The sequence below is a fragment of the Poeciliopsis prolifica genome, unplaced genomic scaffold, assembly GCF_027474105.1.
Source record: "Poeciliopsis prolifica strain line A6 unplaced genomic scaffold, Auburn_PproV2 SCAFFOLD005, whole genome shotgun sequence".
NCBI classification, from domain to species: Eukaryota; Metazoa; Chordata; class Actinopteri; order Cyprinodontiformes; family Poeciliidae; genus Poeciliopsis; species Poeciliopsis prolifica.
The window spans coordinates 13,972,155-13,990,218 of record NW_026562380.1 but is presented as its reverse complement, the minus strand read 5'-3'; the positions used below and the strand labels follow the sequence as shown (position 1 = coordinate 13,990,218).

The following is an 18,064-nucleotide window of genomic DNA, read 5'->3' as shown; positions in this document are numbered from 1 at the left end:
ATACAAAGTATTAATCCCTTTGGTATTTTCCTTCAGGGAAATTATAAAATATAGACATATAATTCATTGTAGAGTGTGTGAGTTTTTTTAGAGCTGTACAGGATTTATGACAACCAATACTGGCAGACGTTTCAATAACTGAATAAACGATTTCTTTCAGAGGAAAACTAAAAGGACAAACAAGCGACTCCGTGGAGAATGTTAAACCATTGCATCTGATTAATCTTTCAGGCGCTGGTTAAAAAAGGCATAAAACCATCTTCAGTCTTGCATCAAGCTGAATGTTACAAAGAATATTGTTGAGATAATAATTTATCATCTTTTTTTTTTTTAAGATGAATGTGTTTTGTTATGAGTTAAAGTTGTTTATGCGTTTGCAGAGCCTGATAAAACCCTGCGTGCCGGAGAACTAACACATTAGAAACTGTCTGGAGTTGACAGACAAAAGGTGAACTGAGGTGAATACGAGATATTCCCAGACGGAATAATGTTGGAGCCTGCACTCATGAGATTTTGTTGGACAAAAAAAAAACAATGTATGCCTTTTCCTTTTAAAATAAAAACAAACAAAATTGGAATAATTAACAATCCAATACAATAAAGATATTGCTTGTGACTTTACAATTTGTGAAAAAGTGGAAGTGGTGTGAACACTTCTGTTGGATTATTGAGAATAACTTGGCCTGTTAAAAAGAGATGCTCCGACAGTATCACATCAGTCCATGCCCATCAAAGCTGTGGTTATTTCCAGGGAAACAGACTTTTGGGGCCTGGTGATACAACTTCCTGTATGTTTACGAGGTCTGTGGTCTGTGTGATCTGGTTTCAGTGAAAGGGTTCTGTCTGGATCACAGTGAGCTTCGGGTTTTCTGTCTTGTTCATTCTCTTTTGCTAGCCAAGGAACACTGTGGCTTATGATTTGTCCCATGTATGTTATTAATTCACATTCATTGCAACAAACAATAATGATATTAGTTGTGGGTGATGCCTTAATAAAGTTAACAGTTAACTTTAGGCACTGTTTAAGATGCTCTGTCCATGTCTTTTCGGGGTTTTGACTCATTTAATGTCATTTTGATGGGCTTTATTTCCATTTAGAAAACTGTTTACTTATTGCTGACTCGCATAAATCCTGAGCTAAAATTTCACAAAACTTTTTTATTTATTTTAATCACTTCTGGAAACTTTGATTCATAAAATCCCGCTTTTTTTTTTCTCTTGGAAAATCTAGTAACGTGTTTATCAATATTTGCAGGGTACGTTCTTGCTCCCACAAATTAACAGACTGTAATGATGTTATGTCCAAAAACAAACTCTTTGCTTTTTATTTACATGTTTTTTCCTCACCTCTCCTGACCTTTCTGCTGCCGTCTCTGTGCTCATTTCGTAGGTGGTAAAATTGTTGAGCAACAAGCGTTCACAAGCCGTCGGTATCCTGATGTCCAGTATTCACCTGGATATGAAGGACATCCAGAATGGTAAGTTTTTTTTGTTTGTTTGTTTTATTTTGTTTTGGAAGCAAGTGTTTTTTTGTTGTTGTTTTTTTTTTCCTGAATCTGGAGTTTGACTTTGTGCCAGATGACTGCGGTACTTTATGAAGAATAAAGTGGCACTGTAGAATATATTTTTATTTGGCTCAAATGTTCACATGTATTTGGTAAAAAATATTAAATGCCATAATATACTGACTGTAGGGTTTATTTAGTAGAAGACAGAAATGAGATGCATTTATTTGGGAAAGATGGAAGTAGTGTGGCTTTTTCTAAAAATTCACAATTGTGATTTTCATTAATTCCTCTGCATTTCCAGTTTTGGTCTTTCTGTATGTGACAAGTATAGTTATTCCTGGATTCTGTACTGCATTCTAAGTAAAATCTTTATTATTATTTTTTCTGTTGTTGTTGTTGATAACTATACCAATGCTGAACACTTTGGCTCCATAAATTCAATCCTAGTGTATAAATAAAAGCTGTGAATAAGTGAGCACAGATTTGGAGTTGAAATCCTAAGATTATCATGATTAATCATCATGACAGCAGGTACAATCAACCTAAAGAAACAAGGTGGCTACTTAGGCTTTACAGTCTTGTTGTAATCCACTGATACTTCCCCAACAAAACCAGTCTTATTATCCTGACAAGACTTTAGAGAGTCTAACTCAGTAAAACCTTTAGCTGTCAAATAAAAGAATGATTGCTCTTTTGTTTCCTATTTTTGTTAAAACATATTCCTACAGATTGTTTCATCATTTCAAGAAAGCTGTAATCTGTGGATAATCCATAGTACTTAAAGTTTTCAGTAATTGCTGTCTCCGAACGGAAAAATCCAACCATGACATTTAGGTTGGATATTAATGTGATTTATTTATTTTTTTTATTTATTTTTTTTTTTCTAATGGAAACATGGGGTTATAGCTGTCTCCAGTAGGTACCATGATCTCAGTTACTAATGTCAAGGCCTTCCAAAGATGTAAAAGGTTACAGTTTCAGAACCGGTCCACTGAGTGACTGGAGGTTTCTCTGGTACAGTGCCTGCCTGGCTCAACATGTTGTATGCGATACATGTGAGACAGTGAAAGAAGGTTTTGACACTTGCTTCCTTTCTTGCACTACGGATAATTTTGAGCCATCAGAAATGTATCTGGTTGCATAAAAACGGTCAAAGCGTGGAAACTGATAGCTTGGTCAAAAAAAAAAAAAAAAACAGCCCCTCGTTTTACACTTCTCTTTGTAAAGAGGTTCTGGACCAATTATTTGCTGGAGACATGGACTTTGATAAAGTTTTAAATTGTACCCAATCACTAATATTTGGCCCTGAAGTATGTAATATGCTGGTTCAACGTGAAGAAACTTACAAACTGCTGTAAGTTTCTGTGCTCAACCTCCATTCCGACAAGAGAAATCCTTAATCAAACTAAATAGTTATTGATGTTCAATATGTGGAATTGTTGCCAACACAGACTGAACAAACATAACGTTTTGGCACAAAGTAAAATGTTAATTGTGGTAATATAAGATGATGACTCTGTTATAAGCAAAACAATGTTGAGGCTTGCTGAGAGCGTACTCAGATTGTGTAAAGTCCCCACTCACTTTGAAAAGTCATCAAACTAAAAGTCACTTGAGTTATTCAGCCTTTTGTTCGCCGCCTCCTCTCTGGTTTTGCTTGCTCTCATTTTTGGTAATCTCATCGCATTTAACACCCACATCATGTTTTTCTGCGGCTCTCCGGCTCTCTGAGGTTGTCACCATCTTGTCTAGGCGGCTTTGTAGAGGTGAAGTCATCCTGGAGACGTTGATGGGAACCGACAGTCTTCCTGTTTTAGTTACCCTCTGATTGCGCTCAAGTCTTCGCTCATCCGTGTGTCTAAACACTCTTCATTCTCCCTTTTTTTTTCTTTTAAATCCTTCAAAAGGAGAACATTTATAACGATTTAAAACCTGCAGCATCTTCAGCTATTACATGCGTAAATGTTAAGATTCCAGCTATAATGTATTTGATGCATCCATTTTGGGTCAGAGGAGGAGGGCAGGAGAGGGCCACTGTCATTAACACTGCCATTTATCTCCTATGTTAGGACAGTTTTGAAACGCTCTATAATTAGCACTAATTGGAAACTTCAATTTATCACAGACTGAGAACATAGTGTGTGTCTTTGGTGGTTTGGTGGAGTAATTCTCAGTATCTTTTGCTTCATTCCCAGAATGTTTGGATTTTAATATTTATTGATATTAGAAAAGTCTTTTTAATATATCACAGACATTGGAGATCCCATTTATCTGAAATTATTTTATGTCGCTATGCGTCAGACTGTTTTGAGAGGCAAAAGATTCACTCATGAAAGCATCGTAATGCTCCAAATAGGGGTTGTGAATCAGTTTAATTTCCTTTTGAATTCCACAATAGTGACAGTGACTACCAAAGCTGTCATTTGGATGGTTTAACTTGAAGAAAAACAAGTTATGAATCATTAAAGTTTTGTTGTTGGTTTCGAACAGCTCAGCCGCTCAGTGGGGAATCAACACTTTTCCCTTTACTTTCCCCACAGCTGTTGTTGGTTGTTCTCAGACTTGGCTGACACACTACATGTTTCATAGGACACTTCCGTGCAGTGTCTGCTTCCTGTGAGGCTTTAGAGGAGCAGTTTTTTTGTTTGTTTTTTTTCTTCTCCCCACAAGACTGTGGTTGACGGCGCCGCCGTGCTGGGGTCACATGCGGCAGTCTAGGACACATGTGGACAGATGGGTTCAAATTTTTTTTGTTGTTGATTTTTGCGTGATTGGATTTTCCACGTCACAGCGATGACACAACTCTCACCTACTTCTTTTAATAACTGGTTTTCCAAATCAAAGTACCCACACAGACAGTGGCAAAGATGGTAATGAGAACCAAATGGTAAATGTGACAGAATAGGATGTTTTGTAGTTACTTCTGAGGAATGAAACGTGTCCAAAAGAGCTCAGGGAAGGAGCTGATCAAAAATATTCAGATTTTTGTCCAAAGGGAAGTCCAGACTTCAACAAAGGCAAGGCAGGCCCTCAAGTCGTCAGTGGTGAATGAATAAATTTAGATTTTTCAAACACTTTGAGTTTCAAAGAAGAGATATGAGCTCATATCCATTTAAGTGGATTTTTTTTTTTTTAGCTTTCTATTATATATTATATTAATTCTTTCACACATGTTTGAGAAATAGTTGATCTCCCTTTAAGGGGGTGTTTAAACATCCACTCATACAATGCAATGCCTATCAATTCAAAGCTACTCCTTGCTGATCTCTCACACCACACAGCACCCATTCCTTCTGTCTTCCTTCAAAACTCCTACAAACTAGTGGCAGCAGCAGCTGTCAAACACCTAGTGGAACTAAACGTCTGCTGAGCTTATCATTTGAACTACTTCCCTGTCCAACACTCCTAAGAACTGGGTATCATAGAGGATTGTTGCGATGCACTGCTGTAAAGAGACAGACGTCAATTTCCAGGCGTCAAATTTACATTTAAGCGTAATGTCCCCTCTTCCCACATGTCTTGGTTTTTCTAATCAATACTTAATTTTTTTCTTCATCTATTTTGAAACTCATAACAACCTCCATCATGTTCACTTTTTCCTCTGAGAGCCTGACACTCAAATGTCCCTCCTGCACCCCGTCAGATTTCCAACAGGTCAAAACAATGTGAATAACTTCAACACCTACTGCATGATGAACATGCACATCTAGGTGTTGACTGCTTCACTTGGCAGTTGTGTGTACGGCAACACCTCAGCCTCGACACCACAGATCTCCCAGCTCTGTTTGTCTTTAAACATTTACTTTCAAAGGATTAATGCTCGCGGGCGCCAGGTCCTCGCGCCGAGACAAAAAGGCGACACAAGGAATTCAGACACAGAACTTCAAACACAGATCTTTGTGTCTTTGACAGATTTCTAAGTCCTACGTATGTACAGCATGTGGCTTTTCACATGCTATCCCGATGAGAACCGATAACTTTACTTACTCCCAGCGCATGGCATGTGATACGGGGTAATTTTACCCTTGTTCTCTGCTACCTTTAGGCCTTGGGAAGCAGGAATTTTAGATCTAAGAAAGCGTTCAGTCTTGTTTTGTGGCTTATGTCAAACAAACGGTTTTAATCTGTTGCTTATGAAAGAGGGGCTCTGTTTGTGCTGCTGTGATTTCTGACTTGCTAATTGTGTTCTTTAAAGGTAAAGAAATGTCAAGACATGCCTCGGTGTTAGTATTAACACTAACCATGTCACCCTTGTGTTCTGTCCACAGCTGTCCTAAATATGGACAACACTGTTGTTGATCTGGAGACTCTGCAAGCACTTTATGAAAACGTGAGTGAGCTTCATTATCACACAGCGTCCAGCTTTAGCAAATATGAGTTCTTCAAATTCACTTATTTAAAGGGATATCTGAAGTCTTAGTAAGAATTAAGAGAAGGCATAAATTGCTTTCAGAAAGAACAACACAATACTAAGTGCCAACATGTCAACGTAGACTACATTACTGTGAAAGGAAGAAAAAAAGCAGTGATGCAGAATTATTGCTATGGATAAATTGTTCCACTATTTTCTCTGGTAACACTAACCCTAAGTAAAGATGGGCAAAGTAGATAAGTCTGTTTTGTTCCCTAGTTTGATGTGACCAGGCCAGATGATTGAAAATATTCACTGAAACACGAAACCGTTATTTTGAAATTGATCCACTCTGGGATCTGTTTTCAAAAATAATTGTTTCCAAAATGCCAGATCAGTGTGGACTTGCAATCTAAACAACGAAATATCTTTGCAGACACACCTGATTGCGTCTTCATGAGGACGGGGCCAAAATCAAAAGGTCCAGGTCTAAGTAAAGTCACAAGTCAATGTTGATAATGTAGGAGTCCATTCTGAAGTCATGGTATATAAATATATTTTTGTGCTTCACCACATTTGACCCCAGTCACTGTCATGGCTTTGAAGATCTTAAGAATTTTGTGGATGCTTTGAACCACCAGTTTCCAAGTTGCTATCTCTTAGAAAAAACCTGGAAATTTTCATTGATGAGATGAATTTCTAGGGTTTTTTGCTCTACCTACACTTTTAAAAGAAGAGGACAATATAGATGATGACAATTGGAACATGGGAAATAAAATGCACTTTACCATATTTGTTATCTATAAAATAAAATGAGATATACATTGTCAGATTTGCCACATCACTGAACAAATGTCCCTTAGTGGAGCTCTTACTCCATGTTCAACTTGAAAGGGGCGAACAAAGGAAGTGTCTATTAGACAGAAAAACAAACAGACAAACCACAAGTCATACTGGTATGTGAGCTGGTTGGCTAGACTGCCACTCATGTGTTGGTCTGTCCTGGAAGAAAGTCAGTGCTTTTACATAGCAAACATAATTTTTTTTACATGACGAATGAAAATTACTTGACTTTTGTCAAGTAATTGACAAAAGTCAATTAAAACAGAAAACAGAAAACCAAGTAAGTTTTAGAAAATTGAAAAGCTTTGCCAAGCATAATGGGCGCTCTGGATTGTATGACATTCGTAGTGAATCACTGAGCTGTCGTCAGTACATCTTCATATGTCTTCATATTGGGAATGAAGGCTCTCTTTTATAAAGAGTAAATCCATATTCATCAATCTCCTCTGCCCAGATGAAACGGTTCAGGACCCCTTTAAAGTCAGGTCAGTAAATTATGGAACATGAAAATGAGCATATTTTCCACATTTCAATGGAAAGCATGTTTAAGATGCTGTGAAATTCCTGCGAAGGGATTTTTGGCACCACTACACAGAAGAGGCCTGGACCTTTGGCCGCCAGAGGCATATTAATAATGCTGATCATGGGAATGAGACTGTGGCTTGAGACGAGCTGTAGTCATGAACCAATGTGTCATAACTTAGGATCAAAAGTCTTCCAACCTCTCCGTTCACCCTGAGACTTCAAGCCCCCTTCTCTCTCTCCTTTCCCCCTGTATGGCCTGAGGCTGTGTTATTGAGTCGAGGAGCCAAATTGTTTCTCTTTTGTATTGCAAGACTCCATCCTGTCTGTGGGTCTCCAGCCCCCTAAACCACAGTTGGCAGCACAGTCAGCCTGTCTTGAGGAATGCGAGGGGCTCCTAATGGTTACACCCTCACTCGCTGTGCTAGGAGCTAGATCACAAGCTGCTCTCCCTCACTCCTTTTCTTTCCTCTCATTCTCACAAACATGCTCACAAACAAACAAGTCGAACCGCACAGTTGTGTATACATTGCACTCTGCACTAGCAGATAGAGATGCACGGAGGCAGGGCAGAGTCGTTCAGTCTGCCAACCACAGATTATAGTTGTCTGGACAAGGCCACCACCGTTCAGAAAAGGTCAATGACGGCGGAACGCTAATCTCTCTCCTCTTATATCAGTGCGGGTTGGGAGGACTTTTTTAGCTTGAGCCGGCGAAATGTCACTGGGGTCATGACAATACCTCATTGTCCCAGAATCGCATTAAACAAGACGACAGACGCTCATGTTTATAAACATGGCTCATGCACATGCTTGAATATAGCATCAGAAATGTGGACATATTTAAAAATCCATATTATTTTCAAAGTATACATTTGTTGTTGTTTTTTTTAACTTTTGTATCTGTTGATTAGAACAAGAGTGGGTGAAAAAATATGTGAACAGCATTTTTTACATCTTAAATGTCACATCGGTTCATCTTTCAGATGATTTAAATATTTACTTTAATTATATATTCCTGCATAATTATCTGCCTCAGCTAATGAAAAAAAATATTTTAATCTACAAAATAATTGATCTGGTATTTTCTAAGCTTTTACCTTATTTAATTGGATGCTAAGGCTTTTTTGTAGGTGTTTTTGGAAAAGCTTGAGCTTTAAAATGACATGTTCATAAGTGTGTGATTGTTCTAACATATATAAAAAGAAGATATTAGTTAAACTGCAAACCAGATACTTTAAAAATGGGGCCTACAAAATACAAGCACACACTGCTATAAAGATCATGTTATATCAGAAGTTACTAATATAATAAACCTTCCACGCACATCACCAGGAATAATAAGCAAAAATAAATTCTTTAAAAATTAAGCTTTGGAATAAAGTCTATATTCACATTTTTGTTTGAGTGCAGCGTTGCTAAATCTAAATTGCAGACTGTTGAGAGGGAGGTAAAAACAAAAAGAAACTTCAGAACGTGGATATATTTTAAATAAAGCAAGGATGTAATAAACAGTTGAATAACATAGATCTTTTGAAGAGTGATTTTTTTCTGAGCACCTGGTGGTATTATTGAATTCAAATGATGCAATTTCTGACCAGGGGCTTACTCATAAATTTCATAAACCTCAATGTTGAAAGTTGAGTGACTTAAACAGTGATTATACTCTGACTGGATCTGTTTAGCCTTGCACCAGAAACCTAGTTAATGAATACCACTTGGCTACTGCTCGGATTCTAGCATTAAAATATCATCCTCCTTGAGTTTGCATTGGATATTCCGCATGGGACTGTATTTCTCATGCTAACAACCGCTCCAACATGCCCTAGCAATTCAAGGATCACACGCTAATGCCTACTTGTCCCCAATTACACCAAACACTGCCGGGCTCTGCTGCTGCCCTTTGAAAAGGATCTGCTTTGTGTTAAATATATTTACACTTGAAAACATCTCGAAGAGCCTGCCCTTACCGACACAAGGCAGCGGTGTGTAGAATACTAATCGGGCTTTCAGTTCGTTTGATGCTGGTGTTTGATGTTTTCCAAGGATCCATGCCGGGGCCAAACTCCAGAGAAGGGGGGAAAAAATGGGGAAAGACAGGAGGGGCGGCTGGAAAAACCAAAGTGCTGAGACTCAGACCGGTTGGTCGATCAACTTCAGGAGACAGTGTTTACATTTTCTTCCTGATGATGGTTTTAGTGTTTTACCTATCTCCTTCAAAAACATTGACATCCATTGTCTTTCCTCCTTGTGAAATGACAGTGCATTTCTGGCTGCTTTTATGAAACCACCTTGAATAAAACTGTGGTCAGGCGCCTGGCAGCAGGATAATGGTCAGGAATGTAATCAAGCAGAAGGCAACTATGGCATTTGTGATACTTGTAAAGTAAATCTAAAAGAAAAATTGCGGTTGAGATTTAGTTAGTTCATATCAAAAGAAAGAAACTAGAAGGTGAGCCTGTGGGGGAAGAAAACTGAATGGATTTAATGGATTTTGAGCAGATTTGTGATAGGCTTGTAATAAAATCCTTAAAGCTTTAAAGAAAATTACATTTTCTTCAGATCATCATCTAGAGAGCATTTAGGATACCGTGGGCTTTCTGAAGTTCTCTGGACATTTATAACTTATTAATTTACCTTTAGTTTTGCTTTTCAAAAGCTGTGTCTCAATTTTGCTGCTTTGGTTTAATTTCTTTTCTAATTCTATCTTAATTTTGTGGAACGTCATTTAGGGTCATGTTACAGAAAGCATCAGATTTTACTCATTTTTATGATGTAAAGTTTTCATTTCACCTTACACTTTTCCTTGACAGAGGGCTCAGAATGATGAGATTGAGTCTATTAAGAAACACATGAAATCCAGCCAAGACAAGGATGATGCAAAGCCACTGGACAAGCCAGAACAGTAAGAATAAAAATATCAGGAATCAAATTCAGCATATAAATTGTAATGTTAATTTAACTCATTTTGTCCCGTCTCCAGATTTCTGTTCCAGTTATCACAAATTCCCAATTTCTCACAGCGGGTGTTTTGCATCCTGTTCCAATCAACTTTTCATGAGTGCATCACGTCAATTCTGCGTAAAATCGAAATTCTGCAAAGAGTGTGTAAGGTGAATCATTGGCCTTTTCCTTCTTTATGTTAATACAATAAGCCAAAGCTGGCCCTCGAGGGCCATTATCCTGCAGGTTTTCGTTCTCTCCCTGGTGGTTGTAACAACCATTTCAGCTGGTCAATATTCTTAGACCTTCTGATGAGCCATCATTGGATCCAGGAGAGTTAAACCAGGTAGAGAACTAACACATGCAGGATGCCAGCCCTTGAGGACTGACTTTGGGCATCACTGCACAAAGCATTAAAAAAATAAAAATTCACACCTGTTGAATTTTTTCAGATTTTGTCTTGTTACATCACCAACTTTGATTTATTTTTTTAGCACAATTATGCAAGCAAGTGCATAATTGTGAAGCCAAAGGAAAATATTACAAGGTTCTTAAAAGCTGCTTTATCAACAAAATCTACAGGCATACATTTATACTCAGACCCCATAACGCTGGGACTCCTAATTAAAATCCTATGCTAGTAATTGTCCTCTGCAGTCAGCCCTTATAAGAATTAGTTTGCCTGCATGTCATAAAACTACAACTTCTTAGTGAAGGCCCGAGAGGTTTCTCTTTGGCAGAAATGTCAGGAATTAAGCTTTATTATGAAACCATATCCTAAACTTATGACAGCCAGAATTGGAAAGAGACAAACCCTAATCCAAAACTTTGAGACTTACAGACTGGGAAAAGGAAACATTAATTCAGAAAAGATACCGAGAATTTCACTAACTCAGGATCAGCAGGGATCCACAATTCAGAGAAGGTAGATAAAATTTAACTGGCATTCAAACAATACCAGTTTCCATGTGCGAGTAGAAAACCTGCACATGATCCAGAACACACCATGGTGCAGAGTTAGGGCACACTGACCTGCATGTTTTGGATGATTCCCTGCTGCAACACACCCCATTCAGATGATCACAAGTCGGCAAAAGCCTGTTAATCAGCCATCAATTGAAATCATGTGTGCTGAAGCAGGGGAATGCCTAAAACATGCATGGCAGTGTGCCTTGAGGACTAGCGTTGAATAACACTGATCTACATCATGCTGTAGGGGGCAGTGAAGCTGGTGAGAAGAGATGGATGAAAGCTAAGTACTGGTCTGTCTGGAATCTGTTGTACCTCGTTCCCATAGATCAACATTGGTCAGCCAGTGCATTTGGGTGCGCTATTTTATATTCTGGCATAAGGAGAGTGTTTGCACTGTAAATTGGACTCTCACAGACCATGTACCTGAATGCCGTACATGTTCGGTAGCAGTGGAAATGAAGCATTAATGACTTTAAAGATGTGGACATGAAGCAGCGTTCTTTTCAGAAGGACAATCATCAAAGCATAGAAATACTTTGCTAAGGTAGAGACAGACAGCAAAATGGCTAAATTTGCAGCACATAAACATAAGCACAGACTCATGGGGAGGATACACAAATGCATGTCACAATTTCCAGATTATTTCTAGAAAAACAATTGAACATCAGTCATCAAGTTTCTTCACAGAAGAATTACGCTCTACTTTGTATCTGGCTTTAATGTGACAAAATTTGAAAAAGTTCATATTTTGCAATTTATGTGGAAAGCACGTAAATTACAAAATTTATGCGCTTTACCCATCAATCATCTGCCTAAGCTTTGTGTCTTCTGCTTTACCACAGACTCTCCAAAGTAGCGAGGCTGTGCTGCAGGTGCTTGGCCTCGTGCTAGCGTTTGGCAACTTCATGAACGGAGGCAATCGGTCTCGGGGACAGGCGGATGGCTTCACCTTGGACATCCTGCCAAAACTGAAGGATGTCAAAAGCTGTGTGAGTTTTTGTTGGTGTGTTATTGGTCTGAATATAAATTTCGATGTACACACTTGAAAGTCCAAATCTTACATTTTCCACATCCATCCCCAGTGTGTCCATGTTTCACGTTAGAAACAATTGTCTTATTAATCCACAACTTTATTTCAAAATCATTATCACATTTCCGGTTGTAATTTTTTTGGATATGAAAGAATCTCACAGGCCTCATATTCAATGGCCGTTAAGAATTTCAACTCCAAGTCTCTCTGTTTACAACTCGAAGTCAGTATCACAACATACTCGGTGTGTCCTTAAAAATCCCATAAAAGGAAAGGGTGCCGTCAGTGTATGTAGCGGTGGAACGAGCAAGTACTGAAACTTTCCACTAACTCTGAGTTATGATGACTCGTCCGGCACAATTGTGTTTTGTTGCATTGCTCTTCCATTGTCTTGATTTATTGCCAGCTTCTCAGATCCCTCTTCGTTTTTATGTCAGCACAAATTAGAACATGCTGCTTCAAATTAATAAATAAAAGATGTTGGTTTATTTATTTTTAATGTTTTTTTCTTTCTTGTCTTTTTTTTAGGATAACTCTACAAGCCTTTTGTCTTACATTGTTGCTTACTATTTGAAGCACTTTGATGAGGTATGTTTTGGTTCCTGTTTATTTGAATCACTCCTGTGTTTTAGTCTGATTTGCTTAGAAATCCTTCCAGAGCTCTCTTTTCATTTCCTCTCTTGCCAGAGGATACCATGGCTTATCCTTTATCAAATTATTTATTTTCCCTTTTCTCATTTGCAACGGAGACAAATCTCTCTTTTTGTTATTCTCATACGCCTTTTTTTGTTGTTGTTCTGCCTTCCCCTCTTCATCTCTGGCTTATGTTCTGCTTTCTTCTGGCTTCATTCAAATCTTCAGTTGGCTCCCTGGCACCGCTTCCAAAGAAGTGTTAGCATAAATAATTTGCTGCTCCAGATGAAATGAACTCAGTAACTCAGCCTGCCAAAAACAACCTGCGTGACATGGCTGTAGCTCTTGTAATGGCCTTTTAGAAACTCGGATGGTGAGAAATAGTATCTTCATTAAGAACTATGTCCACTATTTATAGCACTTTCTGTCCATTTTTTTCTAAAACATTTAAACTGTTGATATGTCTGTGTCTGTCTCTGACGGCATTTATTTAAAGCTTGCCTTTGCGTGTTTGGGATGGAGAGGCCCTCCCCTCCTTGAGGAAGATTGACTGTGACACAGTGGTGTGTTTTGCATCATATCTATTTTTTTTTTTCAAGCATGTATGTGTGTTGTCATTTATCAGGATGCTGGCAGAGAGACGTGCGTCTACCCTTTGCCTGAGCCCCAGGACCTTTTTCAAGCCTCCCAAATGAAGTTTGAGGACTTTGAAAGAGATCTGCGCAAGCTGAAGAAAGATTTAAACGGTACCACCGCTAACCTACATTACACTTCTCTTTTTCTTTTTGCTTTTTTTTTTTTTTTTTTTTTTTTTTTGACGCAGTCATCAATTTTAAAGTATAAATTTAGGGAAAGGTTACAAAATTGCAAACTTTGGGTGTTCCTAAGTGATCAAATTATGTTGCTATTGCATTGGTAATTTGATTTATCCCCTCATAAATCGTTTTGAAAAAAATCATCCGAGACACATTTTAAAATTGTTTTTCTGCAAAAATGTATCGTAATCCTCCAAACTTTAGCAGCTATGGTTACGCGTGGACCGAAAAGGCAGATCAACATGGAGATAGCATCTGTTTATCGTGCAGACGAGGTAACCAGAACCACATGTGACTCTTCAGATATACCTCTGTCAGACCTGGCATGCCATTACCGTCTCATTGAAGTCCAAGCTCAGAATATATGAAGTTTGCAGTTGTGGCCAGGGAATTTACTCTACCTGTCCACCCTCTTTCATCAAATGTACTAGCAAAGCTGAAAAGGACTGTTCATCACTCTGTCAAAGACTTGACTTGTATATTGTTTTATTAGATGATCTTTCGCCATTTGCGTGCCAACCATCCGTTTTGGCAACTGAGGCATGTAAATCAGTTTGTTTAAAATCTGAAAGGCATGATAGAATAGTAGTGGAAGTGTAGGTTATTCAGAATAGTTATCCAACAAATTCTCTACAATGAGACCAAAAAACAAAGACGTCACAACCCTGCAGATCTAAAGTAGCTACCCAACAAATAGTGATAATCTACTAATATGTTGAAACTGTCAAAGATATTTTTTTTGGAAAGGACAACCATTATACTTAATAGCTGTATTATTATTGCTATTACTTAGTGATAACAATACCTCTGAAGAGCAAGATAAAACCTGAACGGAGAGATGCTCTGATCAGGTTTTTTGCTGCCGATTCCTATACCAATCAGCCATGAGGCCGATCTCTGCCGATCGCCTGGAATGCCTATTAATTTTTTGTTTTAGTATAAATGATACTGTTATCTTCATACATATCTATATTTTTTTAAGTTACATGCTGCAGTTTTAAGCAGATATTCGATGTGAGAGTTCACTGCCTGGTGGAGGTCGAGCGGCGCTGGGTCTGTGAAATATTATTGCCAGTATGGTGTACCGGCGGTCCAAGAGTGAGAGCAGATCCAGCAACTTACACTGCCAGCTCAAAGACGTAAATTATTTTTCAGGTTATTTGTTCAGCTTTCTGACCATGATGATAGTCCAGGTGAGTGTTGGTAGCTGTGCGCTGCTTTACCTGCTAACTGGACTCTCCAGATGTCCTTTTTTTTCCCCTGCATTGAGCCTAATTGAAACCAAACTCTGTCTAATGCTTGTTTTTAAAATGACATATTAGACTTGTTGTGTTGATGTATTTTGACGTGCTTCATCCCCGAGGTAATTTTCCGCCGCTACACGCAAACATCCCCATTCAAACTCAGAGCGTCCTAGTTCCACACAACAGGATTAGATGCCGCGTGCAGTGTGAGGGAAAGAGGGAATAGTTGCACACGCAGGCTGCAAAGTGAGATGCAGACGATGAGCAACAAGAAACAGTGATTGGCAATCACCAAACATACACTTTTTCACAGAAATTGGTCGATTATGATCGGTGGCCAATCAGCACACCTTTAGAATATATGGGGAAGATATTTATTTTTCATATTAATTAGGAGATTTTTAAAATTTTCTTTAGATTAAATACACAACTGTGATAAGTAAATTTTGTGGTGTTTTTTTTTTTTCTTTCTAAGCGACTATGCATGTCGGCTCAACTTTCTGCTCACAACTTCACAAATAGCCTCTAGCATAATTATAGCTGTATATTTTCTGCTCTGTTTAACAGTTTTTTTTAAGTTGGTGGTTTTCTCAACACAAACCAGGATGGAAAGCAAAGATCATAAATTTGTAACAGGGCTTAGCTCAGGACCTTTGCAAGGTCTCCAAAACCCATTGACGGCTCACTTTGTCTTTTCTTTCTATATGTTGTTGGGTTTGGCATTACAGTTTCAACAAGATGTTTTGCAGGTTAATGCTTTTGTTTTTGTTTTGTTTTTTTCAGAATGAGATATATAGTGAATATCTTTTCATTTTAATCATGTTTTACCCTGAAAAATAATATCTTTCAGGGTAAGAAAAATCCCACAAAAGAAAAGGGTGTCATTTTTTCACAATAAGCTTTCAAATTAAGTGTAAAAAGAACACAAAAAATACATTCAAATAGTTATTATGATCCTACTGTATTTCACTACAAATTTCTACTTATCTCCTAAATCAAAGCTATAATGTCAGAGGTTTAAGAGAAACCTTAGACATACATAAATACTGACACTACCAAGCCTGGTGTTTAGGTAAAAAAAAAAAAAGGAATGGCTTGTGTTTTATTTGACACTGATATGTGGTAAGCATGTTCTTCACGTTTTTAATTCAAATTCCAAATGCAAAACACTTTCCAAGAGCTTAACAGTTTGCAGGTGAAGGAAATTAGTTGGTTTTTAAGTCTCCGTGGATGAGTTTGTGCAGCCTGATCAACAATTCCCCAAACAGTCCTTTTTCATCATTAATCTTTATGCAACTTTGCTGTTAAATCAATTATTTCTCAGAACAGTTTCTCCAAATATTGATTTTCCTCTGCCATAAAGCTCCTCTGATGCATTAAATTAGCAGCAGCGCTCACTGCTAACCATCGCGGGAAGTGTCTGATGTTGAAAAGTGCAAAGGAGTTGCAGAAAAGAAAAGGTATACAGTAGAGTATTGATTCCTGTTTCAGACAACAATAATACATGTGTCAGGAAGTCATTACACAGTGAAGTGAACATGACATCACAGACAATACACAACAATGTAGCAAAAACTTTTTGAGCATCAAATTCCTTTTTGTCATTTAAATGTCTGAACTTGTACTTGGACAACATTCCTTGTTTAAACGTTCATGCACAGTAAGACATCTGAAATGATATAAACAATTCGCATTACACCTGCATGGATTCGCAGGTAGGAGAGGAGCACAACTGTTTTCCACAGTTTGTCTAATCCATTTCAGTGACGACAACGTGACAGATTCTAAAAATATGTACAAATATTTTGTGTAACAGTCAAATCCTGCAGCTTTCAAGATATAAACTATGTATGTTGCAATAAGGAAATGTTTGTCTTGTTGAAAAAGATAAGCGGAAGTTTTTTTTTTTGTTTGGTTTCTTTTTTTTTTCTGGCATTTTTATCCATTTAGCAGTTTGGATTGTGACATTAAAATTCCCAAACCCCACCAGGCTCAAATCCAACCCTCGAGAACCACGACCCTACAACTTTCAGGTGCATCTCTGATCTAGCAGACCCGAATCAAATGAACGACTCGTTACCAGGCCTCCAAAGAGCTGAATTGCTTTTGGTGAGGAAATTCAGCCTTTTGACTCAGAGCAGAAATATGCATCCAAAGTTGCAGGACCCGTGCTCTAAGGGCGAATGCTGACCATGCAAAAGCACATCAATTCATGCTATACCTGCAAACTTCCGTATTAGCTGGCAAAATCAGATGAGTGATGTAACAGACATTGACATTAAATGTAGTTTCCAGTGGTGTAGGAGTGGGGGCTGACCATTAGAAATATCTCTGGAAGAACTGTGGGACATTCACAAATAATCCAATATAGAGAAAGCACTGTTCCTTTTTGGCTGACTTACCGCATGGACTATAAATTTCCCAATCCCAGCTTCCCCGTTCACTTAACTCATGGCCTCTTGAGTGTTGAGCTGAATTTGAGTACCTGTTATGGTTGCAGATGGAGCATGACAACAGCTTTCTCCACGGGTTCAGGCCTACCTAGTTTCTAAAGGTTTCCTAGTAGTCATTATGATTTCACAGCTACTTATTTACTTATTCAGCAGAGATGTATTGAAGAAACCTCGGCTTGGCTCAAGCACAATAAGAATTTGCAGTTGCCTTACAAGTGCTTGATGGGATGGTGTTTCTCTTTAAAAACTATTTCCTTCTCATTGCATCCTTGTCTTGCTGTTTCAGCATGCTTGGGTGAAACTGAAAAAGTTTGCAAGGTTTCCTCTGAAGAGAACCTGCAACCCTTCAAGAAAAAAATGGAGGACTTTCTAACACAAGGTGAGTCTATTTTAACGTCACTACGTCAAATTAAAAAAAAAAAAAAAAAAAAAAGAAAAATAAAAGAGACCATGCAAGAAAAAAAAGTAATAAATAAATAATTCAAAGTTCAATTTGTACCATATTTTATCCATTATTGACAAAAAACAATAGGGCATAAACATTGCACTGAAATGGTTGCACTGCTTGGATTTTTTTTTTCTATTGCAAGCAGAAAGGGCTATGTGACATGGACAAACAAACAAGAACTCAATCAGCCTTCAAAAAAGGCTGCACGGACAGAGAAGAATGCTTTTTAGTAAACAGTTTTCTGGCCAGATGAGCTGTTTGAACTGAAAGATGTGGCATTCATTTGGCAAAGGGACGATGTAT

General features: G+C 38.1%; 1 protein-coding gene across 2 annotated transcripts in view; it reads left to right on the top strand.

Annotated features, from left to right (window-relative positions):
• The window catches only part of fmn2a (formin 2a), a 37,665-nt gene that overhangs the window by 11,998 nt on the left and 7,603 nt on the right, over positions 1-18,064 (top strand). The window contains exons 7-14 of one of the 2 annotated variants that reach the window (XM_055029651.1): positions 1,391-1,478; positions 5,777-5,838; positions 10,037-10,128; positions 10,207-10,336; positions 11,981-12,127; positions 12,697-12,756; positions 13,427-13,547; positions 17,600-17,692. In XM_055029651.1, the coding sequence (XP_054885626.1) occupies positions 1,391-1,478; positions 5,777-5,838; positions 10,037-10,128; positions 10,207-10,336; positions 11,981-12,127; positions 12,697-12,756; positions 13,427-13,547; positions 17,600-17,692 (793 nt within the window). The remainder of the gene's footprint in view (positions 1-1,390; positions 1,479-5,776; positions 5,839-10,036; positions 10,129-10,206; positions 10,337-11,980; positions 12,128-12,696; positions 12,757-13,426; positions 13,548-17,599; positions 17,693-18,064) is intronic. The other variant, XM_055029652.1, reaches the window with a different exon arrangement.